General features: G+C 45.5%; 1 protein-coding gene across 4 annotated transcripts in view; it reads right to left on the bottom strand.

The window, feature by feature from the left end:
- Positions 1-27,194, bottom strand: part of LOC115207717 (ephrin type-B receptor 2) — a 159,583-nt gene that overhangs the window by 16,505 nt on the left and 115,884 nt on the right. For all 4 annotated transcript variants that reach the window (XM_029775124.1, XM_029775126.1, XM_029775125.1 and 1 more), the window contains exon 6: positions 272-396. In XM_029775124.1, the coding sequence (XP_029630984.1) occupies positions 272-396 (125 nt within the window). The remainder of the gene's footprint in view (positions 1-271; positions 397-27,194) is intronic.

Genomic DNA, 27,194 nt, shown 5'->3' with positions numbered 1-27,194 from the left:
GAAGTTGTATGTTCGATTCAGAAGCTACAGTATGCCTGACTCCCACCGTGAACATGCTGTTCTGGACTCCGACAGGGGAAGACATTCTTCATTTCAATGTGATAGAAAATTTGAGATATATTTTGCAGTCAATGCAAAATATACCTTATTTAGCCCCGCTGAGATGGAAGAAAGCCTGACACACTGAATGGTGTCTTTACGTGTGTCTGTTTACATGGAGGTGAGAAAGAGCAGACTGTTTGTTAATGGGTAGTGTGCAGTGGGTACCTACCTTCTCGTAGTACTGCAGTTCATAGTCCAGAATGACTCCATTGGGCTGGTCTGGTTGAGACCAGGACAGAGTGATGCTGTCCACGGTACGACTGACCTGGTGCATGATGGACACTGTCGACGGAGCTGCAGAGAGATAGATAGATGATAGATAGATAGATAGATAGATAGATAGATAGATAGATAGCGAGATATACAGACAAAGAGAGAAAGAAGGAAAGTGCAAATGTAACAGTACAGCTTCCGTCCCTCTCCTCGCCCCAACCTGGGCTTGAACCAGGGACCCTCTGCACACATTAACAACTGACACCCACGAAGCATCGTTACCCATCGCGCCACAAAAGCCGCGGCCCTTGCAGAGCAAGGGGAACAACTACTTCAAGATCTCAGAGCGAGTGACGTCACCCGATTGAAACGCTATTAGCGCGCACTACCGCTAACTAACTAGCCATTTCACATCGGTTACACATAACACATACAAATTCAGAATCACAACATTCAGTCACTGTGATTAGTTCCCAATCATACATCCGAATCATAAAATCTCATCAAACAGATATCAAACAGATGCCTACTTCACTGAGCAATGTAACAGTGATAGTGATATATTAGTTGCTATCATCCTGGGCTGCATGTAGAAAAGGCACACCTCTGACTAAACCACATACATAGTTTGAAGGGACTTTCCAGCACTGACTTTGTATTATTTCCATGATTCATCTGTGCTTCCCACACTGTCGGGGTGTGAGGACACTATCTGTCTGTGTCTGACTAGCAATCATTCCCCTGGCCGCATCCTCCTCCTCCGGACAAATTGTGGAGCAAGCCCATTTTGTATGGCACATAAAACCAGAGAAAATCATCAGAACCGCAAGTATGCCATACACAATCGCCATTTCGTTTTTTCCAGCCTTCTATTTTTGTAATTGCGGTCTATGTTTACGGATATTTTTTGGTGAATGACAACTTCATACACATTAGTAAACGGTTTGAAAGTGCAAGGACAAGAGTCATGGTCATGGTGGACAGATATAGAGAATTATAGCATTTACATGTGGTAATCACTGTGTAGCAATAAGCCAGATCCTTTCAGAAGTAGTTGAGCCAGAAATGAGTGATGAGTGGGTAGGGTTTTAAGCTGCCTTTAGTCTAACAAAACCAAAGGCCCAAACTTGCAACTTTCTTTTTAGTAAGGCTAAAGGGTCAGGGAGGGGCATGCTATCCACGCGCCCTCATACATCCATTAACATTAGTGCATGGTGCCGTGGGTCACAGCGAAGCTAATGCAGGAGATAAAAGCACTGTCTGGGGCTTGGAGGGCAGGATTTATGGGCCCCCGGGCCCCAGCCTTGGCCCATGGTCCCACGCTGCATACACACAGCCCCCAGCCAGCAGCACAGTGGCTCCCCAGAGATCCAGCCATAAAGCGCTCCACCGGCACGCGCTCTCCTTGGAAAATCCACTGACTGGAAACCCCTCCCACCCACCCTCCCTCCCTCGGCCCCTCTCACCATTATCAAGGAATCTGGGGGAGTGTGTGTGTGGTTAATATCTCATATATAAATCTAAGTGTTAATTTTTTGTAGTTCATGTAACAAAATTCTGGTAATATCTGATGCTATCCACCACACCACAAAGGAGCCTTTCAGATGGGGTTTGGATTAAAATACACATGTTCAGTACTGTAGAGTAAAGCCCGAAGCAGCTCCCAGAGACCAGTGTGCTCTAAGACATGATGACGGAGAGGCTGTTTTATGGCGTATTCATTCTCACCAGTGAGTCAGCCTTGCCTCACATGCCCTCTGATCCCAACAGAAGCCTCCATCCGAGGACACTAATCATGAGATACTGTCTAAACAGGGAGGTCCCGGAGCCTATGTCCCCATATGCCGTCGGCCTTAAAATAAATGTGTCTACAGATAATGAATAGGCAGCCTGTAGTTTCATCTCCTGCTGCAGTTGCACTAAAATGGCCTGTGATTCTGCCATGAACATAAAGTGCATTTGGAAAGTATTCCACATTTTGCTACGTTACAGCCTTATTCTAAAATTGATTAAATTAAATGTTTTTCCACATCAATCTACACAAAATACCCCATAATGACAAAAGAAAAACAGGTTTTTAGAAATGTTTGCACATTTATTAAAAATAAAGAACAAAAATATCACATTTACATAAGTATTCAGACCCTTTGCTATGAGACTCGAAATTGAGCTCAGGTGCAACCTGTTTCCATTGATCATACTTGAGATGTTTCTACAACTTAATTGGAGTCCACCTGTGGTTAATTAAATTGATTGGACATGATTTGGAAAGACACACACCTGTCTATGTAAGGTCCCACAGTTGACAGTGCATGTCAGAACAAAAACCAAACCATGAGGTCGAAGGAATTGTCCATAGAGCTCCGAAACAGGATTGTGTCAAGGTACAGATCTGGAGAAGGGTACCAAAACATTTCTGCAGTCTTGAAGGTCCCCAAGAACACAGTGCCCTTCATCATTCTTAAATGGAAGAAGTTTGGAACCACCAAGACTCTTCCTAGAGCTGTCTGCCCAGCCAAACTGAGCAATCGCGGGGAGAAGGGCCTTGGTCAGGGAGGTGACCAAAAACCTGATGGTCACTCTGACAGCGCAACAGAGTTCCTCTGTGGAGATGGGAGAACTTTCCAGAAGGACAACCATCTTTGCAGCACGCCACCAATAGGCCTTTATGGTAGAGTGGCCAGACGGAAGCCACTCCTCAGTAAAAGGCACATGAAAGCCCACTTGGAGTTTGCCAAAAGAAACGTAAAGGACTCTCAGACCATGAGAAATAAGATTCTCTGGTCTGATGAAACCAAGATTGAACTCTTTGGCCTAAATGCCAAGCTTCAGGTCTGGAGGAAACCTGGCACCATCCCTACAGTGAAGCATGGTGGCGGCAGCATCATGCTGTGGGAATGTTTTTCAGCAGAAGGGACTGGGAGACTAGTCAGGATCGAAGGAAAGATGAACGGAGCAAAGTGCAGAGAGATCCTTGATGAAAACATGCTACAGAGTGCTCAGGACCTCAGATTGGTGCAAAGGTTCACCTTCCAACAGGACAACGACCCTAAGCACACAGCCAAGACAGCGCAGGAGTGGCTTCGGGACAAGTTCCTGAATGTCCTTGAGTGGCCCAGCCGGAACTCGGACTTGAACACGATCCAACATCACTGGAGAAACCTGAAAATAGCTGTGCAACGACGCTCCCATTCCAACCTGACAGAGCTTGAGAGGAATGGGAGAAGAATGGGAGAAACTCCCCAAATACAGGTGTGCTAAGCTTGTAGCGTCATTCCCAAGAAGAATCGAGACTGTAATCGCTGCTTCAACACAGTACTGAGTAAAGGGTCTGAATACTTATGTAAAGGTGATATTTCATTTTTAAATTTGCTAAAATTTATACAAACCAATTTTTGCTTTGTTATTATTGGGTATTGTGTGTAGAGTGAGGAGGGGGGAAAAAACAATTTAATCAATATTAGAATAAGGATGTTACGTAACAAAATGTGGAAAGTCAAGGGGTCTGAATACTTTCCGAATGCACTGTACATGATCCCCTTCACAGAGACCCAGAGGTAGTGTATACAGTAACCAGTCCGGAGAATAGACTACTCACAGGCATCTCTTCAATCTCACTGTTTGTTGAGTTTGTTTGCTATCATAATAAGGCAAATAGTCACTCTAAAGGGAACTCACAAGTATCCCATTACGGATGTACATATATTCAGGACTGCATGCCACATACTTTTTTGTGCATAGCATTTCCATTAAACAAGCGGTGTAGCCATCTCTGGTAACCTAATCCCGGGCAGGGCATACAGACAAAGGCAGTGCATGTCTTCATGTACAGAGGATGGTACACATGCCAAGATGAAAGCTTTCCACACTGAACAGTGTGGTTTACTCTAACAGAGGGACGTCTTCCGGACTGAAGCATGAAGAACGTGATGTCTGTATCACACCAATAATAACTATTGAGGAAAAAATTGACAGGACAACAGAGATCTAAGAAGATGGAAGCATTACTGTTACTACTGCTATGGAAAAATGTGTGTAGCGTGTCGACTGTACTGCAGTAATTATATAATTTTCCACTTGATACTCCAGCAGAGTCCCTGCCACGCGGAGACAGGGTGATAATCACTGCTAGTAAAATATTCTAGTCATGGTGGAGCATTCCAGCTTTCCAAACTATTTCTCCTTGCAACGCTACAGCGACGAGGACTATTTATCTAGAATCCTAGGTGTTGAACTTTTTCCTGGCAAGACTTGTACTCTGACACATTGGAACGATCATCCAGCACAAAGGAGGGTTCCGAGAGAGCGTGAGTCTATGAACAAACTCATCAGAAACAGATAATGTTTGTATTCTTTTATCTTAAGATCATCCAGGCCCAGAGATTCTGAATAACATCCAAAAATGTTTGGAAAGTAACTCAATACATTACTGAGCTCTCTCTAGATGGGAGGGTTGTGGACAGTTCAGAAGGGAAACCCTAAGTAGTGCATTACTGTAAATAGTATTTGTCAGTGCTGTTTAATGTGAAGAACTCCTGTTGTTGTCACAGAGTAAAGTTACAGTCTCAGTATTAATACAAGGTCTTGGATCTGATAAAAGACCTTGGGGCTTTGGGCTCTATTCTAGCATAACGCTCTGGCTTGGGCCCAGCAGCCGAATATAAAAGGCTCTATTTTGTGCAAAATCCCAATTGTCATTTTACTGTTGTGTTTGAACACCCAGTAACTTCCATAATCAATCAAAGATGGGCTTTACAGAGTTATTTCCACTCATTTAAATCCATGGCGATTTAATGGGGCATACTCCTGCAAATACAGAGAAGCAATTTACTGAGCCCCCTGATCTATCCCATTTACATCCTCTACCCAGTCTGTAAATAAATATCTCTGCTGCTATTGTTCTGTTCTGTTCTATTCTGCTACACTCGTTTGGTGGGCATGGCCTCCCTCCCTCCCATGCCTGTGTCCCTCTCTTTCCCCCCCTTGTCTTCCCCTAAGAATGCTGGTCTCCTTTCAGCTCAGCCTATTGATTCTGTTCTCCACAGAGCACCCTTCTGAGCATGATGGCATCTTCATTAAGTGAGCTGGTGGACTGAAACCAGGCTGGCCTTTGATGACAGGCAGGCAGGCAAGCAGGCGGGGAGAGGGCCCCCATGCCTGGACAGAGGCTGAGTTTGGGCGCAGGACCACGTGGGCCAGCTGGAGTTCCAGCCCCCATAAAAAAAGGCAGACAGCCATTACAGAGCCATGCTCCGAGGGGTGGGAGGCAAAGTTATTATAGTAATCACAATTTGGGGTTTGTGGTTGGGAGAGACAATGCCACCTCGAGTGATTTCCCCTTTCTCCCTTTGTTCCCCTTCCCATCTTTAAAACCCTGCACTATTACAACCAAAACCAAATTAAATGCCAAAGTCTGCTGATAAATACATGGTTGGAGAGACAGAAGAGTCAACCATTCATCTTGGCTGTTGAATCTGTGAAAGTGACTTGGATTTAGGACTTTTCTTTGAATATCTGACTTGCATATATGCAGCGTGCTCTATGACCATGTTGCTCTGATTTGAAGTTTTGGTACAAGGAGCAAAGCTATGATTTGGGGGAGGATGGGGAAGGAACCGAGAACAGGTCAGCACTCGTAAATCCCCATCCCCTTTCACAGTAAAAATCTGTTTCCCCCACAGCACCGTCTCTCCCAATGGGCCCAGCCAGCTGCTCCTCCACTATGCAGCCAGGCAGCCTTCTAAACAGGCTGTTGGTGCTGCCTTCACTCTCTCTCCCTCCGAATGCTCTCCGTTTACGAGCCGCACATCGAGAGCTCTTAAAGGCAAAGGCCTGTATTTGCATGTACTTTTAGCACACTGGCAGATGGCCCTGTTTCCCCATCTGCAATGGATTGTGGGTTTTTACGTCTCCAAAGAGTTTCCAATGCAGTAAAGCAACACAAGCAAGATTTCAGTTCATCAAGCTTTAAACCATCTGCGCTTGAAAAGATTGGGGCCTTAATGCACTCGTATACACATTATAAGCTAATTCTAAAATAGGCACTCCAGGGGCTTAAAAAGTTTGCAGAACCTTACGGGAGGTTAGGTCTAATCTAAGCACACCACGCCACTAAGTAGTTCTGCTCGCCCAAGAGGTCCAAAGCAGAGATAGGAGAGAAGTGAGGGAACAGTGGTGAGGGGCAGGGTGGGGACTCTCTCTGCAGTCACTTGTAATAATACAGATGTACACTGCTGGGCTTGGCCCCAATTGGTCATTCAGTCTGGACAATTGTTTTAGCAGTACGCTACAGGGATAAGCCTCAGTGCTCTGACTCACAGGCTCTAGGCTAGCCACAATTAGTTTATTTACATTTTCTGCATCTGGCTTCTAAACCAGGTTTTCCAGGGAAATAAAGGAGTGAGGAAGAGTCAGTGAATTTGAAGGACTGCAAATGCGGGTTTTATTACTACTTTGATTGTCCTTGAATGAGTTCTATGAATCTCTTTGTCAAGTGGATAAGCCACTTTTGACCTTAAAAGGTGGTCTTCAGAAGGGCTTGAGAAGATAGATGTTATAATACAAAACCATTGTCCTGGATAATCTATTGTATACAGGACAAGTAACACTGCATATAAATTAACTTTTGATACCCATTGATACATTGCTTATCTGCATTAACAGATAAGGAGTTACTATATGACACAATGGTCAGGATTAAAAAAAGATGATCTCATCTTAAAAAGGTCCTGAACTCAATTAAAATATACAACCTCAGAGAGAATCATGGGAGAGACATGTGCATGTCACTCAGAGATTCATGCTTCTGACCTCACCAATGTCACATGATGCATTGATAGGGAAGACAACCTGTGAAAGGACACTAAGGTTGTTGAGGCAAAGAAAGCGGTCCTCCCAACATAATCTCACTCAATTCGAGCAAATATGTACAAAAAGTATTTCAGCAGATTTCGGGTGTTTTTGTGTGTTTTTGTGTGGCTTATTTCGTGTGAAAATACACACATTGTGCGACTTCATTCGTAGGAAAAGTAATTTTTGTGGGGAAAACTTCAGAACAATCTTTTGAAAGTTACTGGAGCAATGCATTTTGGGCAATGTTGTTCTACACTGCCTTTTTTGTGTCCCACATCTTTCAAAAAACAAACGCGTTAAAAATCCAATATTATTTATCAACCAGGTTGTCATCGAAATACTAATAATATAATAGTAGCCTTACGTTTTTTTAAATTGTATTATTAATGCCAATGCTTCTTTCTATGCTTGTTTTCCCTTAATACTTTGGGATACTGGTGCTCTGTCAGATTTTATGAGGGTTGCGAGATTGGAGTAAAAGCTGAATGTCATTTTTTTGTGGTATCGATGAAGGTATTTGATTGGGGAACGGGGATACATTTTCATGATGGGAAATTAATTAATCAATAAATTTGGGGAAACAGAAGACCAGCAAAAAAAAAAGAAATGTTTGGTTTAAATTCCACTGGTGCAACTGCATGGTATTTGCAACTAAAACGAGTTTGGAACATGATCAATTAAGCCATATCAATGCAGTTAAACAGGTTCATGAAAAATAATGAATTATGTTGGCTGAAACTTATGGCACTTCCAAGGCCGTTTCATTATAATTATTATGGTCGTGTCAATCATGTTATATACTTAGGCTATTGTCACAAGGCATATGTCAGCATCGCAGGCTTACTGCCTCTGCCCAGAGGCCTGCTAAGATTTCATGGCTAGGGCTGTTAGAGCTCACCTCACCACGTATGAGCCCTGGTTAGAGTCCCTGTTGCAGCTTTCACTTTCTTACGCTACATTTGTGGCTGCGTTGGGATCATGTCCAGCTCACGTCTACTTATGTGATCTAGTGGTGGGAAGCATTCTGTTTTTCCACATTTTGTTGGGTGTAATTACATTGGTATATCTAGTGAACAATGGATAAGCAGCAATGGGCATGATGGATAGAAGTAGTCACTACAGGTGTGATCAAGCCTTACATCAATGTTGCCTGAAGCTGAATGGAAATGACCAGTTATTCAGAAGAAAATCCTCTGTGACTGTTTATTTTAAATAAGTTAATTTACCAGTGTGGACCCAAAACAAACACATTCTACACATTTACAAACGACCTGTTTAAAGTGTTATTACAACCATGGTGTTCTCTTGTTACTGAAGCTTAAATATAAAATAACATGACAATGATCCACATCACATGGGTAGACAAATTATATGTGTGTTATGCAGCAAAACACAACTATCCTTTTTTAGGATGTAAACAAGTAATATGAATAACTTTTGATCCATCCTGTTCAGATCTAATTAGATTGAGCAAGCACGACCTGCTGAGGAGTGACTGACTCCATCCTAGCTAGAGGGGTGCTCTCATCTTATCTACGAACATAGACAGGGCTCTAACTCCCCTAGCTCCACAATGAGATAGGGTGCAGGCCAGGCAGCAGGCTGTTAGACAGCCTGCCAGCTTAGTGGAGTCTGCTATTAGCACAGTCAGTGTAGTCAGCTCAGCTATCCCCATTGAGACCGTGTCTGTGCCTCAATCTAGGTTGGGCAAACCTAAACATTGCGGTGTTCGCCTTAGCAATCTCACTGGAATAAAGACCTCCTCAATTCCTGTCATTATTGAAAGAGATTGTGATATCTCACATCTCAAAATAGGGCTACTTAATGTTAGATCTCTCACTTCCAAGGCAGTTATAGTCAATTAACTAATCACTGATCATAATCTTGACGTGATTGGCCTGACTGAAACATGGCTTAAGCCTGATGAATTTACTGTGTTAAATGAGGCCTCTCCTCCTGGTTACACTAGTGACCATGTCCCCCGCGCATCCCGCAAAGGCGGAGGTGTTGCTAACATTTACGATAGCAAATTTAAATTTACACAACAAAAAAACGACTGCGTTTTCCTCTTTTGAGCTTCTAGTCATGAAATCTATGCAGCCTACTCAATCACTTTTTAGAGCTACTGTTTACAGGCCTCCTGGGCCGTATACAGCGTTCCTCACTGAGTTCCCTGAATTCCTATCAGATCTTGTAGTCATGGCAGATAATATTCACATTTTTGGTGACTTTAATATTCAAATTTGTTTGCAATCACAAAAAAAAAATCTGCTCAGACCCCGTGCTATAAATTCTCGGACAACCCAAAGATTCCTAGATGCCCTTCCAGACTCCCTCCACCTACCCAAGGACGTCAGAGTACACAAATCAGTTAACCACCTAACTAAGGAACTCAATTTAACCTTGCGTAATACCCTAGATGCAGTCACACCCCTAAAAACATTTGTCATAAGAAACTAGCTCCCTGGTATACAGAAAATACCCGAGCACTGAAGCAAGCTTCCAGAAAATTAGAACGGAAATAGCGCTAAACCAAACCGGAAGTCTTCCGGCTAGCTTGGAAAGACATGTCACGGTTGTCGTAAGGAGGAGCGAACCAAAGTGTAGAGTGTGTGTCGTTCCACATTTTATTTACACTGTGAAACTGTGCAATACATAAATAAACTGAATGACAAAAAACAACAAACCGTGACGCAGAGGTGAAACATACACTGACTCAAAGATAATCTCCCACAAACCCAGATGGGACAAACACCAACTAAATTTGACCTCCAATTAGAGACAACGATGACCAGCTGCCTCTAATTGGAGATCATCCCAAACAAAGCCCATCATAGAAATACAAAACTAGAGCAACCCAACATAGAAATACAAAACTAGAACATCACAACATAGAAAAACTAAACTAGAAAACCCCCCTGTCACGCCCTGACCTACTCTACCATAGAAAATAACAGCTTACTATGGTCAGGACGTGACAAGACAGTACCGTGCAGTATCCCACACTGCTGCTCGGTCATCCTATTTTTCCAACTTAATTGAGGAAAATAAGAACAATAAAAAAAATCATGCAAAGCTAACTAACAAGCAGCATACCCCAAGAGAGGATGGCTTTCACTTCTGCAGGGATAAATTCATGAACTTCTTTGACGAAAAGATCATGATCATTAGAAAGCAAATTACGGACTCCTCTTTAAATCTGCGTATTTCTCCAAAGCTCAGTTGTCCTGAGTCTGCACAACACTGCCAGGACCTAGGATTAAGGGAGACACTCAAGTTTTTGAATATTATATCTCTTGAAACACTGTTCAAAATAGTAATGGCCTCTAAACCTTCAAGCTGCATACTGGACCCTATTCCAACTAAACTACTGAAAGACCTGCTTCCTGTGCTTGGCCCTACTATGTTAAACATAATAAATGGCTCCCTATCCACCAGATGTGTACCAAACTCACTAAAAGTGGCAGTAATAAAGCCTCTCTTGAAAAAAGCCAAACCATGACCCAGAAAATATAAAAAAAACTATCGGCCTATATCGAATCTCCCATTACTCTCTCTCAAAAAAAAGCTGTTGCACAGCAACTCCCTGCCTTCCTGAAGACAAACAATGTATACGAAACGCTTCAGTCTGGTTTTAGACCCCATCATAGTACTGAGACTGCACTTGTGAAGGTAATAATTGACCTATTAATGGCATCAGACCGAGGCTCTGCATCTGTCCTCGTGCTCCAAGACCTTAGTGCTGCTTTTGATACCATCGATCACCACATTCTTTTGGAGAGATTGGAAACCCAAATTGATCGACACGGACAAGTTCTGGCCTGGTTTAGATCTTATCTGTCGGAAAGATATCAGTTTGTGTAACGGCCTTCGTCAAAATGAGACCAAGTTGCAGCAGAGGATGTGTTCATCGTGAACGATTTTAATGGACCGAATGAACTCTATACAAAAATAAACCAAAAAACGACCAGCAACAGTTCTGTCAGGTTAACAAAACTAAACAGGAAAATATTCACCCACAAAACCCAAAGGAAAAACAGGCTGCCTAAGTATGACTCCCAATCAGCAACAACGAACTACAGCTGTTCCTGATTGAGAGCCATACACGGCTGAAACAAAGAAATACACCAACATAGAAAATGGAACATAGAACGCCCACCCATGTCACACCCTGGCCTAACCAAAAATAGAGAACAAAAAATGCTCTCTATGGCCAGGGCGTTACAGTTTGTCTCTGTAGATGGTTTGTCCTCCGACAAATCAACGGTACATTTCGGTGTTCCTCAAGGCTCTGTTTTAGGACCACTATTGTTTTCACTACATATTTTACCTCTTGGTGATGTCATTCGGAAACATAATGTTAACTTTCACAGCTATGCGGACGGCACACAGCTGTACATTTCGATGAAACATGGTGAAGCCCCAAAATTGCCCTCCCTGGAAGCCTGTGTTTCAGACATATGGAAGTGGATGGCGGAAAATGTTCTACTTTTAAACTCGGGCAAAACAGAGATGCTAGTTCTAGGTCCTAAGAAACAAAGAGATCTTCTGTTGAATCTGACAATTAATCTTGATGGTTGTACAGTCGTCTAAAAAAAAATGAAGGACCTCGGCATTACTCTGGACCCGGATCTCTTTTTTGCCGAACATATCAAGACTATTTCAAGGACAGATTTTTTCCATCTACGTAACATTGCAAAAATCTGAAACTTTCTGTCCAAAACTGATGTAGAAAAATGTATCCATGCTTTTGTCACTTCTAGATTAGACCACTGCAATGCTCTACTTTCCGGCTACCTGGATAAAGCACTAAATAAACTACAGTATAGTGCTGTGACTATACTCGGCCTTGTCTCAGGATAGTAAGTTGGTGGTTGAAGGTATCCCTTTAGTGGTGTGGGGGCTGTGCTTTGGCAAAGTGGGTGGGGTTATATCCTGCCTGTTTGGCCCTGTCCGGGGGTATCGTCGGACGGAGCCACAGTGTCTCCCAACCCCTCCTGTCTCAGCCTCTAGTATTTATGCAATAGTTTATGTGTCGGGGGGCTAGGGTCAGTCTGTTAAATCTGGAGTATTTCTCCTGTCTTATCCGGTGTCCTGAATTTAAGTATGCTCTCTCTAATCCTCTCTCTCTTTCTCTCTCTCTCTCTCTCTCTCTTTCTCTTTGAGGACCTGAGCCCTAGGACAATGCCTCAGGACTACCTGGCCTGATGACACCTTGCTGTCCCCAGTCCACCTGGCTGTGCTGCTGCTCCAGTTTCAACTGTTCTGCTTGCGGCTATGGACCCTGACCTGTTCACCGGACGTGGTACCTTGTCCCAGACCTGCTGTTTTAAACTCTCTAGAGACAGCAGGTGCGGTAGAGATACTCTGAATGATCGGCTATGAAAAGCCAACTGACATCTACTCCTAAGGTGCTGACCTGATGCACCCTCGACAACCACTGTGATTAGTATTATCTGACCCTGCTGGTCATCTATGAACATCTTGGCCATGTTCTGTTATAATCTCCACCCGGCACAGACAGAAGAGGACTGGCCACCCCTCATAGCCTGGTTCCTCTCTAGGTTTCTTCCTAGGTTCCGGCCTTTCTAGGGAGTTTTTCCTAGCCACCGTGCTTCTACACCTGCATTGCTTGCTGTCTGGGGTTTTAGGCTGGGTTTCTGTACAGCTCTTTGTGACATCAGCTGATGTAAGAAGGGCTTTATAATTACATTTGATTGATTGATTGATGTAGGATTTTCTACGGCCTACAATCGAGGCCTTTCCCAGTCATGGTTCTCAATGGTGAAGACTGAACTCAAGTTAGGGGTTAACGTCAGACTCTCCTATACCACTTTGCCCAACATGTTATACCCAGAGGTTGTAAATAAACCATTTCTTTTCTAAGGTTATCCAAAAATGAGGGATCATTATTTTTGGCTGTGAAACCCATAGCCGAATGGCTCCAGACTGAGTATTTCTCATCATTTATTTACAGAGAGCAATTTCTGTTTTATAGCAGGTAGTGTCAATGTATTTACAGTAGTGTGTTGATTAATTATTGCTTTATTCAGTGGAAATACAGAATATGTATAAAAATGCCAAATACACCAAAAGCTAAATCAAGCAGAGATTTATTTACCATGTTAATCATTACTGAAACATGCAAACTACAAACATTTAACCAGTTAAAGATAACGAACACATGACAACTAGATAACAAATATTTAATTAAAAAGAATTGACACAAAAGTCAAGAGTCGGCTATAACATGAGTAAAAACAAAGTGAGTGTGTGTATATGTGTGTAAGTGTTTGTGTGTGTGTGTGTCTGTATTATGCTGTGAATTATAATTTCACAAAATAAAAATGTATCCCTATTCCCCAATCAAATACCTTCACCGATACCCCCAAAAATTAGAATGTCTTTTTTCCCCAATCTGGCAACCTTCTTAAAATTTGACACAGCCTTGTATAAAATGCATTATGAAAGAAATGGTGTAATGTACTCGAAAAAGTGGAGCCTTGTGTTAAATGCATTATGAAGGAAATTGTGTAATGTAGGCTCCACGAAATATGAAATGCCATATCAAGAAAATCGTGTAGGTCTACTTTTGCCTACACAAAAAAGGGCCATTCTGACTATAAGTGCAGCGATATTCCAAAGTATTAAGTGAAAACAAGCACAGAAAACAGTATTGGCATAAAAAAACTATGTAAGGCTACTATTATGTAATTATTTCAGTGACAACCTGGTTGATTAACAATATTGGGTTGTAAAGGCGTTTGTTTTTTTATATAAATAAATGTGTGACACAAAAAAGGCAGTGTAGAACACCATTGAACATCATGCATTGGTCTAATAACTTTCAAAAGATTGTTCCGAAGTTTGCCCCCCAAAAAATGTATTTTCCTCTGAATGAAGTTGCACAAAAATGTGTGCATTTTCCTACGAAGCGGCTCATAAAATGGTCTTTTCACACAAATTAAGCTACACAAAAACATAAAAACGCACGAAATCTGCTGAAATACTTTTTGTACATATTTGCACAAATTGAGTTTGAGATTGTGTTAGTCCTTCAGAATCCAAGAAAAATATTTAAGTTTAAATTAAACAACAAAGACTTTGTTTTGTTGCAGTGTGATTCATTATGTCAATATTGGATTTTCTACACTTTCATTATAGTTATCACGGTTCTGTAAACATAACAGATAATTGCACGTCAACATCTTTTAAAGTGGTGTGCCTGTGGGGTGTCTGAGTTGACACAGACCTGCGCCTCTTTGTGTGAAGTGTGTCTGTGAAGTGTGTGTGTATGTGAATGTGTATGTGTGTATGAGTCAGTGTGTTTACTATATACCCACATCCCATCTCTCAGTTGTAAATTTGCTTTGAGAAGACACTTCATTCCTCGTCTGTTCCGGCACACAAATGCAGTCATTCTTATTACATGGCTCCAGAAATAGAAAATAAATCAATTCCAAAAATATCAGCCAGAAATGTAATACATAAATATTTCTGAGAGCATCTTTCTCTCTGATATTTGAACAACCAGGAGAGGACTTAGAGACCAGAGGTGGAGAGGAGAGAGGCATGGAGGAGGCAAGGAGAGAGGCATGGAGGAGGCAAGGAGAGAGGCATGGAGGAGGCAAGGAGAGAGGCATGGAGGAGGCAAGGAGAGAGGCATGGAGGAGGCAAGGAGAGGTAGTACAACCACCTTCTTACTGTTTCCCACTTTCCTCTCATATGGAAAAACATAAACAGAACTGGAAAAATACATGCAATAACAGAACGAGCCTGATCATTTATAAGCACACTTTGTGCTGGAAAACAGTATATCCCTTAGCACAATAAACTGGCTTGAAGAGGGGTATTTACCCAAACACTATAATTTGTATTACAGATATATAATTTGGTATTGGCATGACATTTAATTTACACCCCACTGTGGTTGTCTTCATTCATAAATAGAAATGCCCACTTTCCCTCACAAGACACATTACTTATATATTTTCAAACTGTGAAAAATCTGAGCACTTCAACATGAAAATCAGAAAGAAAATCTGGTTGTGCAAGATCTATTTTGGAGTCAAATATTCTAACCTGTCATATTAACAAATTCCTAACAAAGATGTTAAATAGGTCATTACCTATGCTTTGGGGGAAATAACAACAGTGAATAAATGACTGCATTAGCACAATTTATTTGTGCATTTCAGCATCAATCAGAGCTAATGTGGCCTACAACAAGTAATTCCAGCCACACAGCCTTACTAAACAACCCTTTAAAGTCCACTGGCCAAAAAGGGCCTGATCTTCTTACACAGCTTCACACAATGCCTATCGCCAAGTTCCTAATTCTTTCTTCTTATGCTATTCAGTAAAATTACAGATATATGATAAAACCAACTGCATGTACACAGTAGAATGGCCCCAGTATTTATTTAGGCAAGTCACTTAAGAACAAATTCTTATTTACAATAACAGCCTAGGAACAGTCAGTTAACTGCCTTGTTCAGGGGCAGAACAACAGATTTTTACCTAGCCAGATCAGGGATTTGATCTAGCAACCTTTTGGTTACTGGCCCGACACTTTAACCACTAGGCTACCTGCCACCCCGGTATGAAGTATATGACTTTTGCTTTTCTATTTTTGTTTTGCCAAAACACCATTAATAGTGTAGTCATACATTTCTGATTTTGTCTGAATAAAATATGTAGCTTTGTATAAAGCATTGCTTCATGAACCTGGAATTTCCAATGCAGTAAAGCTACACAAGCGAGTTTTCAGTTCATCAAGCTTTAAGCTGCCAGTTTATGCTCTAATTCTCTTAGCAAGGGCATGAAGTAATTAAATGCATATTGAATGCGTAGTTCATCTAAAGTCATCTAACCCTATAGTCAGCTAGCTCCGCAGTCTGCAAACCTAACACCATATGCAAATCACAATCACACAATCTCTGCTCTCTCTCCTTCCACTAGTTGGTCTCAAGAAGTAGCCATAGTATGTGCTTGCAGTGCTGGCTGGAGCCCCGATGTATAGAGCTGTGCCACTCTGTCAGGGCTGGCTGGAGCCCCGGTGTATAGAGCTGTGCCACTCTGTCAGGGCTGGGCTGTGCTCCAGGTGTCTACAGAGGCCTCCTGTCTGTCTGGCCGCCTGACCCACACTGGCACCTTCCATATGTGCCCTTCCTGACAACTTCTGTCACTGTCACACGTCCTGCATCCTACGCTGGCTGGCCTGGCAGTATCTCTCTGCCTCTCTCGAACCAGTGTGCTGTATGCTGGACACGTCAGCAGCACTACAGCACCAGCAGCAGAGGAGTGGAAAACACCCTCCCCTTATTCAAAGCTGGTGTTTAGAAGGCATGAATATAAAAGCCAAGCATAAATTATTAATGGTGAGGAATGGACCTTTGAAGAATCAAGTGTATAAAATCCTCACAGTGGATGTGTAAAAATACCCATACAACCTAGCGGTCAAACAGGAAAATGGTCCAGGTTATCAATAGTTACAGTGCGGTAGCAGCAACAATATTCACCCCTCCCTCAATCAAAACCATTAGCATTCTGCGTGGAACTTCCATGGAGCCCTGCAGTCGATTACGAAGACCTCCATATACCCATCTATGCTTCTGACTATGTTCTGTACAGTGTCTAGCTCTATTAAATTGTAGAGGACGTATTTGTTTAGGCGTTTCAATAGCCCAAGGTGAGCCAGGGAAGCTGCTGCTAATATGGGGAGGAAGGGGAGACTGAATTGGTTTCTTTTCAGGTGAGCAGCTCATTGTTCGTCCCTAGTGGCCTGGTTACAGTTCTCCCCTAGTGGTCTGGTTACAGTTCGTCCCTAGTGGCCTGGTTACAGTTCTCCCCTAGTGGTCTGGTTACAGTTCGTCCCTAGTGGTCTGGTTACAGTTCTCCCCTAGTGGTCTGGTTACAGTTCGTCCCTAGTGGCCTGGTTACAGTTCGTCCTTAGGGGCCTGGTTACAGTTCTCCCCTAGTGGCCTGGTTACAGTTCGTCCCTAGTGGCCTGGTTACAGTTCGTCCTTAGTGGCCTGGTTACAGTTCGTCCCTAGTGGTCTGGTTACAGTTCGTCCCTAGTGGTCTGGTTACAGTTCTCCCCTAGTGGTCTGGTTACAGTTCTCCCCTAGTGGCCTGGTTTACAGTTCTCCCCTAGTGGTCTGGTTACAGTTCTCCCCTAGTGGTCTGGTTACAGTTCTCCCCTAGTGGCCTGGTTACAGTTCTCCCCTAGTGGTCTGGTTACAGTTCTCCCCTAGTGGCCTGGTTACAGTTCTCCCCTAATGGTCTGGTTACAGTTTGTCCCTATTGACCTGGTTACAGTTCTCCCCTAGTGACCTGGTTACAGTTCTCCCCTAGTGGCCTGGTTACAGTTCGTCCCTAGTGGTCTGGTTACAGTTCTCCCCTAGTGGTCTGGTTACAGTTCTCCCCTAGTGGTCTGGTTACAGTTCTCCCCTAGTGGTCTGGTTACAGTTCTCCCCTAGTGGCCTGGTTACAGTTCTCCCCTAGTGGTCTGGTTACAGTTCTCCCCTAGTGGCCTGGTTACAGTTCGTCCCTAGTGGCCTGGTTACAGTTCGTCCCTAGTGGCCTGGTTACAGTTCTCCCCTAGTGGTCTGGTTACAGTTCTCCCATAGTGGTCTGGTTACAGTTCTCCACTAGTGGCCTGGTTACAGTTCTCCCCTAGTGGCCTGGTTACAGTTCGTCCCTAGTGGTCTGGTTACAGTTCTCCCCTAGTGGTCTGGTTACAGTTCTCCCCTAGTGGTCTGGTTACAGTTCTCCCCTAGTGGCCTGGTTACAGTTCTCCCCTAGTGGTCTGGTTACAGTTCTCCCCTAGTGGTCTGGTTACAGTTCTCCCCTAGTGGTCTGGTAACAGTTCTCCCCTAGTGGCCTGGTTACAGTTCGTCCCTAGTGGTCTGGTTACAGTTCTCCCCTAGTGGCCTGGTTACAGTTCGTCCCTAGTGGCCTGGTTACAGTTCTCCCCTAGTGGCCTGGTTACAGTTCTCCCCTAGTGGCCTGGTTACAGTTCTCCCCTAGTGGCCTGGTTACAGTTCGTCCCTAGTGGCCTGGTTACAGTTCGTCCCTAGTGGCCTGGTTACAGTTCGTCCCTAGTGGCCTGGTTACAGTTCTCCCCTAGTGGTCTGGTTACAGTTCGTCCCTAGTGGTCTGGTTACAGTTTGTCCCTAGTGGCCTGGTTACAGTTCTCCCCTAGTGGTCTGGTTACAGTTCTCCCCTAGTGGCCTGGTTACAGTTCTCCCCTAGTGGTCTGGTTACAGTTCTCCCCTAGTGGTCTGGTTACAGTTCGTCCCTAGTGGTCTGGTTACAGTTCGTCCCTAGTGGTCTGGTTACAGTTCGTCCCTAGTGGCCTGGTTACAGTTCGTCCCTAGTGGTCTGGTTACAGTTCGTCCCTAGTGGCCTGGTTACAGTTCGTCCCCAGTGGCCTGGTTACAGTTCGTCCCTAGTGGCCTGGTTACAGTTCGTCCCTAGTGGCCTGGTTACAGTTCTCCCCTAGTGGTCTGGTTACAGTTCGTCCCTAGTGGTCTGGTTACAGTTCGTCCCTAGTGGTCTGGTTACAGTTCTCCCCTAGTGGTCTGGTTACAGTTCGTCCCTAGTGGTCTGGTTACAGTTCGTCCCTAGTGGCCTGGTTACAGTTCGTCCCTAGTGGCCTGGTTACAGTTCTCCCCTTGTGGCCTGGTTACAGTTCTCCCCTAGTGGTCTGGTTACAGTTCTCCCCTAGTGGTCTGGTTACAGTTCTCCCCTAGTGGCCTGGTTACAGTTCGTCCCTAGTGGTCTGGTTACAGTTCTCCCCTAGTGGCCTGGTTACAGTTCTCCCCTAGTGGTCTGGTTACAGTTTGTCCCTATTGACCTGGTTACAGTTCTCCCCTAGTGGCCTGGTTACAGTTCTCCCCTAGTGGCCTGGTTACAGTTCGTCCCTAGTGGTCTGGTTACAGTTCTCCCCTAGTGGTCTGATTACAGTTCTCCCCTAGTGGTCTGGTTACAGTTCTCCCCTAGTGGTCTGGTTACAGTTCTCCCCTAGTGGCCTGGTTACAGTTCTCCCCTAGTGGTCTGGTTACAGTTCTCCCCTAGTGGCCTGGTTACAGTTCGTCCCTAGTGGCCTGGTTACAGTTCGTCCCTAGTGGCCTGGTTACAGTTCTCCCCTAGTGGTCTGGTTACAGTTCTCCCATAGTGGTCTGGTTACAGTTCTCCCCTAGTGGCCTGGTTACAGTTCTCCCCTAGTGGCCTGGTTACAGTTCGTCCCTAGTGGTCTGGTTACAGTTCTCCCCTAGTGGTCTGGTTACAGTTCTCCCCTAGTGGTCTGGTTACAGTTCTCCCCTAGTGGTCTGGTTACAGTTCTCCCCTAGTGGCCTGGTTACAGTTCTCCCCTAGTGGTCTGGTTACAGTTCTCCCCTAGTGGCCTGGTTACAGTTCGTCCCTAGTGGCCTGGTTACAGTTCGTCCCTAGTGGCCTGGTTACAGTTCTCCCCTAGTGGTCTGGTTACAGTTCTCCCATAGTGGTCTGGTTACAGTTCTCCCCTAGTGGCCTGGTTACAGTTCTCCCCTAGTGGCCTGGTTACAGTTCTTCCCTAGTGGTCTGGTTACAGTTCTCCCCTAGTGGTCTGGTTACAGTTCTCCCCTAGTGGTCTGGTTACAGTTTGTCCCTAGTGGCCTGGTTACAGTTCTCCCCTAGTGGTCTGGTTACAGTTCTCCCCTAGTGGTCTGGTTACAGTTCTCCCCTAGTGGTCTGGTTACAGTTCTCCCCTAGTGGCCTGGTTACAGTTCGTCCCTAGTGGTCTGGTTACAGTTCTCCCCTAGTGGCCTGGTTACAGTTCGTCCCTAGTGACCTGGTTACAGTTCTCCCCTTGTGGCCTGGTTACAGTTCTCCCCTAGTGGCCTGGTTAAAGTTCGTCCCTAGTGGTCTGGTTACAGTTCGTCCCTAGTGGTCTGGTTACAGTTCGTCCCTAGTGGCCTGGTTACAGTTCTCCCCTAGTGGCCTGGTTATATTTCTCCCCTAGTGGCCTGGTTACAGTTCTCCCCTTGTGGCCTGGTTACAGTTCTCCCCTAGTGGCCTGGTTACAGTTCTCCCCTAGTGGCCTGGTAACAGTTCTCCCCTAGTGGTCTGGTTACAGTTCTCCCCTAGTGGTCTGGTTACAGTTCTCCCCTAGTGGTCTGGTTACAGTTCTCCCCTAGTGGCCTGGTTACAGTTCTCCCCTAGTGGTCTGGTTACAGTTCTCCCCTAGTGGCCTGGTTACAGTTCGTCCCTAGTGGCCTGGTTACAGTTCTCCCCTAGTGGTCTGGTTACAGTTCTCCCCTAGTGGTCTGGTTACAGTTCTCCCCTAGTGGTCTGGTTACAGTTCTCCCCTAGTGGCCTGGTTACAGTTCGTCCCTAGTGGTCTGGCTACAGTTCTCCCCTAGTGGTCTGGTTACAGTTCTCCCCTAGTGGCCTGGTTACAGTTCTCCCCTAGTGGTCTGGTTACAGTTCGTCCTTAGTTGCCTGGTTACAGTTCTCCCCTAGTGGTCTGGTTACAGTTTGTCCCTATTGACCTGGTTACAGTTTGTCCCTATTGACCTGGTTACAGTTCTCCCCTAGTGGCCTGGTTACAGTTCTCCCCTTGTGGCCTGGTTACAGTTCGTCCCTAGTGGTCTGGTTACAGTTCTCCCCTAGTGGTCTGGTTACAGTTCTCCCCTATATGTCTGGTTACAGTTCTCCCCTAGTGGTCTGGTTACAGTTCTCCCCTAGTGGTCTGGTTACAGTTCTCCCCTTGTGGTCTGGTTACAGTTCTCCCCTAGTGGCCTGGTTACAGTTCGTCCCTAGTCGCCTGGTTACAGTTCTCCCCTAGTGGTCTGGTTACAGTTCTCCCCTAGTGGTCTGGTTACAGTTCTCCCCTCGTGGTCTGGTTACAGTTCTCCCCTAGTGGCCTGGTCACAGTTCGTCCCTAGGCGTCTGGTTACAGTTCTCCCCTAGTGGTCTGGTTACAGTTTGTCCCTAGTGGTCTGGTTACAGTTCGTCCCTAGTGGCCTGGTTACAGTTCTCCCCTAGTGGTCTGGTTACAGTTCTCCCCTAGTGGTCTGGTTACAGTTCTCCCCTAGTGGCCTGGTTACAGTTCGTCCCTAGTGGTCTGGTTACAGTTCTCCACTAGTGGCCTGGTTACAGTTCGTCCCTAGTGGCCTGGTTACAGTTCTCCCCTAGTGGCCTGGTTACAGTTCGTCCCTAGTGGTCTGGTTACAGTTCTCCCCTAGTGGCCTGGTTACAGTTTGTCCCTAGTTGCCTGGTTACAGTTCTCCCCTAGTGGCCTGGTTACAGTTCGTCCCTTGTGGCCTGGTTACAGTTCATCCCTAGTGGCCTGGTTACAGTTCATCCCTAGTGGCCTGGTTACAGTTCTCCCCTAGTGGTCTGGTTACAGTTCTCCCCTTGTGGCCTGGTTACAGTTCTCCCCTAGTGGCCTGGTTAAAGTTCGTCCCTAGTGGTCTGGTTACAGTTCGTCCTTAGTTGCCTGGTTACAGTTCTCCCCTAGTGGTCTGGTTACAGTTTGTCCCTATTGACCTGGTTACAGTTCTCCCCTAGTGGCCTGGTTACAGTTCTCCCCTTGTGGCCTGGTTACAGTTCGTCCCTAGTGGTCTGTTTACAGTTCTCCCCTAGTGGTCTGGTTACAGTTCTCCCCTAGTGGTCTGGTTACAGTTCTCCCCTAGTGGTCTGGTTACAGTTCTCCCCTTGTGGTCTGGTTACAGTTCTCCCCTAGTGGCCTGGTTACAGTTCGTCCCTAGTCGCCTGGTTACAGTTCTCCCCTAGTGGTCTGGTTACAGTTCTCCCCTAGTGGTCTGGTTACAGTTCTCCCCTAGTGGTCTGGTTACAGTTCTCCCCTAGTGGCCTGGTCACAGTTCGTCCCTAGGCGTCTGGTTACAGTTCTCCCCTAGTGGTCTGGTTACAGTTTGTCCCTAGTGGTCTGGTTACAGTTCGTCCCTAGTGGCCTGGTTACAGTTCTCCCCTAGTGGCCTGGTTACAGTTCTCCCCTAGTGGTCTGGTTACAGTTCTCCCCTAGTGGCCTGGTTACAGTTCGTCCCTAGTGGTCTGGTTACAGTTCTCCCCTAGTGGCCTGGTTACAGTTCGTCCCTAGTGGCCTGGTTACAGTTCTCCCCTAGTGGCCTGGTTACAGTTCGTCCCTAGTGGTCTGGTTACAGTTCTCCCCTAGTGGCCTGGTTACAGTTTGTCCCTAGTTGCCTGGTTACAGTTCGTCCCTTGTGGCCTGGTTACAGTTCATCCCTAGTGGCCTGGTTACAGTTCTCCCCTAGTGGTCTGGTTACAGTTCTCCCCTAGTGGTCTGGTTACAGTTCGTCCCTAGTGGTCTGGTTACAGTTCTCCCCTAGTGGCCTGGTTACAGTTCTCCCCTAGTGGTCTGGTTACAGTTTGTCCCTAGTGGCCTGGTTACAGTTCTCCCCTAGTGGTCTGGTTACAGTTCTCCCCTAGTGGTCTGGTTACAGTTCTCCCCTAGTGGTCTGGTTACAGTTCTCCCCTAGTGGCCTGGTTACAGTTCGTCCCTAGTGGTCTGGTTACAGTTCTCCCCTAGTGGCCTGGTTACAGTTCGTCCCTAGTGGCCTGGTTACAGTTCGTCCCTAGTGGCCTGGTTACAGTTCTCCCCTAGTGGCCTGGTTACAGTTCTCCCCTAGTGGCCTGGTTACAGTTCTCCCCTAGTGGCCTGGTTACAGTTCGTCCCTAGTGGCCTGGTTACAGTTCGTCCCTAGTGGCCTGGTTACAGTTCTCCCCTAGTGGTCTGGTTACAGTTCGTCCCTAGTGGTCTGGTTACAGTTTGTCCCTAGTGGCCTGGTTACAGTTCTCCCCTAGTGGTCTGGTTACAGTTCTCCCCTAGTGGCCTGGTTACAGTTCTCCCCTAGTGGTCTGGTTACAGTTCTCCCCTAGTGGTCTGGTTACAGTTCGTCCCTAGTGGTCTGGTTACAGTTCGTCCCTAGTGGTCTGGTTACAGTTCGTCCCTAGTGGCCTGGTTACAGTTCGTCCCTAGTGGTCTGGTTACAGTTCGTCCCTAGTGGCCTGGTTACAGTTCGTCCCCAGTGGCCTGGTTACAGTTCGTCCCTAGTGGCCTGGTTACAGTTCGTCCCTAGTGGCCTGGTTACAGTTCTCCCCTAGTGGTCTGGTTACAGTTCGTCCCTAGTGGTCTGGTTACAGTTCGTCCCTAGTGGTCTGGTTACAGTTCTCCCCTAGTGGTCTGGTTACAGTTCGTCCCTAGTGGTCTGGTTACAGTTCGTCCCTAGTGGCCTGGTTACAGTTCGTCCCTAGTGGCCTGGTTACAGTTCTCCCCTAGTGGTCTGGTTACAGTTTGTCCCTAGTGGCCTGGTTACAGTTCTCCCCTAGTGGCCTGGTTACAGTTCGTCCCTAGTGGTCTGGTTACAGTTCTCTCCTAGTGGCCTGGTTACAGTTCGCCCCTAGTGGCCTGGTTACAGGCCTGGCATTTTGGGGGATAATGAAGTGGTATATCTTCCCCAGTTGTATGATAGTGGTGCACCAGATTACAGCAGCCACCCCTGAGCTGAGAAATGGGATTCAGTCCCACAATGAGCTATTCACTTGATAAGAAACTCATTCAGTCTCCCCTTCCTCCCCATATTAGCAGCAGCTTCCCTGGCTCACCTTGGGCTAGTGACACGCCTAAACAAATACGTCCTCTACAATTTAATAGAGCTAGACACTGTACAGAACATAGTCAGAAGCATAGATGGGTATATGGAGGTCTTCGTCATCGACTGCAGGGCTCCATGGAAGTCCCACGCAGAATGCTAATGGTTTTGATTGAGGGAGGGGGGGATATTGTTGCTGCTACCACACTGTAACTATTGATAACCAGGATAATCACTATTGAGCTGAAATATGACTACCCCTGTACCAACAATAAATGTGATTCACTGCCTGTAAGACAACACAAAATGGGACACAACATTCTATGTGCTCATCATCTTTTTTTGTGAGTCCCCCCAAACACCTCTTTTTGAGTGGTGTAAAAGACTTTCTCGTCAGACATGACTGACACAGTGATAACAGTAATTCCTCTCATATCGGTCACTCATTGACAGCTCTGGTGTTGGGCTTGTCTGTGTTTGTCATTCAATCAAACAGCCCTTCAGAGTGTGTGTGAGTGTTTGTGTGTGTGCTTGCGCGTGCATGTGTATATGTCGGACCAGAGTAGTGAGGTGATCTTGGACCAGCAGTCCCTCTGTCTTTTAGAGCTCAGGACAAAATAACATGCTGCCAGTGAGCTGTCGGGAATGGGTCTGATTAAACAATCAGAGGGGGATGGTAGGGTTTTAGCAACCATTTTATCCCCTAAATGATGAATGTGGGCTAACAGAGAGAGAGAGACAGAGAGCGAGAGAGAGATTGGGTACTGTATGTGTGTGATGAATGATTAACCTTCATTTGTACCACAGGGTTCAATTCTCGGGCCGACTCTTTTCTCTGTATATAGCAACGATGTCGCTCTTGCTGCGGGTGATTCCCTGATCCACCTCTACGCAGACGACACCATTCTGTATACATCTGGCCCTTCCTTGGACACTGTGTTAACAAACCTCCAAACAAGCTTCAATATCATACAACACTCCTTCTGTGGCCTCCAACTGCTCTTAAACGCTAGTAAAACCAAATGCATGCTCTTCAACCATTCGCTGCCCGCACCCGCCGCCCGACTAGCATCACTACTTTGGACGGTTCTGACCTAGAATATGTGGACAACTACAAATACCTAGGTGTCTGGCTAGACTGTAAACTCTCCTTCCAGACTCATATTAAACATCTCCAATCCAAAATCAAATCTATAATCGGCTTTCTATTTCGCAACAAAGCCTCCTTCACTCACGCCGCCAAACTTACCCTAGTAAAACTGACTATCTTACCGATCCTCGACTTCGGCGATGTCATCTACAAAATAGCTTCCAACACTCTACTCAGCAAACTGGATGCAGTCTATCACAGTGCCATCCGTTTTGTTACCAAAGCCCCTTATACCACCCACCACTGCGACCTGTATGCTCTAGTCGGCTGGCCCTCGCTACATATTCGTTACCAGACCCACTGGCTCCAGGTCACCTATAAGTCTATGCTAGGTAAAGCTCCGCCTTATCTCAGCTCACTGGTCACGATAAACACACCCACCCATAGCACGCGCTCCAGCAGGTATATCTCACTGGTCATCCCCAAAGCCAAAACCTCCTTTGGTCGCCTTTCCTTCAAGTTCTCTGCTGCCAGTGACTGGAACAAATTGCAAAAATCGCTGAAGCTGGAGACTTATATTTCCCTCACTAGCTTTAAACATCAGCTATCTGAGCAGCTAACCGATCGCTGCAGCTGTACATAGCCCATCTGTAAATAGCCCACCCAACCTACCTACCTCATCCCCATATTGTTTTTATTTACTTTTCTGCTCTTTTGCACACCAGTATCACTACTTGCACATCATCATCTGCTCATCTATCACTCCAGTGTTAATCTGCTAAATTGTAATTACTCCGCTACTGTGGCCTATTTATTGCCTTACCTCCTCACGCCATTTGCACACACTGTATATAGACTTTCTTTTTTTTCTATTGTGTTATTGACTGTACGCTTGTTTATTCCATGTGTAACTCTGTGTTGTTGTTTGTGTCGCACTGCTTTGCTTTATCCTGACCAGGTCGCAGTTGTAAATGAGAACTTGTTCTCAACTAGCTTACCTTTTTAAATAAAGGTGAAATAAAAATAAATAAAAAATTAATCATTATGAATGAAAGGTAAAGGCTAGCTTTGTCTTTAGCCGTTTGTCCCCTATACATGTGTGTGGGTGCTTTCTGTGCTTTTCCACAGCCCAGGGGTGTCATTCCAGCCCCAGAGGAGACAGCCTCAGTAAAATATAGTGTTTTTGCTCAATAAGGCCTTGTTAAGGCTGCTCCCGTGCCACACAGCAGATAAATCACTAAAGCAATATAACCCAGGCAAGCAACTCCTGTATTAACATTCCAGATCTAATAGTATTACCAGAGGGTTGCAGAAAGTATTCTGTGTATGTTGATAGACTGAGGCATCTCTGCTCATCTGAGAGCTTGTCAAGTCATCATCAAACCTTTGTGTCTCACAAAACACACTCCCCACTCTGTTCTGCAGCCCCTCGTCTGCCACAGACACGCTGCCTCAGGGTCACATCAAATGACCTCTATTGCCCTCCCCCTTTCTTCACTTTACTTACCCCCTTCTGTTTCTTTATGTCTCTCTCTGTCTCTCTCCCTCTCTCTCTCATCATTGTTTATAGCTATAGTTATGTGCTGATTGGGGTGGTGAATGAGAACTTTTACCTTCGTCTCCTCACACCTTGTTAATATTCCCCTCGTCAACAAGTCTCAACAGCTGAGGACGGGAGCCATTCACATGAGAGAAAAACATTCACACAAGTCACATCCAATTTACTTTTTTATTTGTTTCTTTCAAGGAACACCCGCCCCCTTGAAAATATAATCAAATCAACGTTTATTGGTTGCGTACACAGTTTAGCAGATGCTATTGCGGATGCAGCTAAATGCTTGGTACAGCTTTAGGTCCAAACGTGTCTCATTAACAAAAACACACACACACACTTTCTCTCTCTCTCCGTAACGTAAGGGGGAGGTACGACGACAGCTCTGTTAATTAGGGGTGACATGATGTTTATGTAACCTCCAAGCCTCCCAAACCAGATGCAATTACAGGCCCCTGGTCCCATTGACCCCAGCCCCAGCCCACTGTGGAACCACACAGCACTCTGCCTCTCTATCCCAGGCAAGAGCCCGGCTGGTCGCAGGGCAGGAAGAGGGGGAGTGAGCCAGAGTTCAGTCTCTTTCACAACTTTCTCTGACGGTAGCCCTGGCACTGTAATCCAAAGTGACGGCCACTTCAGTGGATACGGCGCAGAGCCCCCCAATTTCCGCCAAGACCCCACGGCAGGGGAAGGGGGGGTTCAGGAGGGGTAGTAGAGAAGGCTGGGGCAGGGGCGGCAGACTTAATGTGGCCCAATGAGGGAGAGT

Source organism: Salmo trutta, chromosome 14 (assembly GCF_901001165.1).
Source record: "Salmo trutta chromosome 14, fSalTru1.1, whole genome shotgun sequence".
Classification (NCBI taxonomy): Eukaryota; Metazoa; Chordata; class Actinopteri; order Salmoniformes; family Salmonidae; genus Salmo; species Salmo trutta.
The sequence above is the reverse complement of the archived record's forward strand: the minus strand, read 5'-3'. Positions and strand labels throughout refer to the sequence as shown.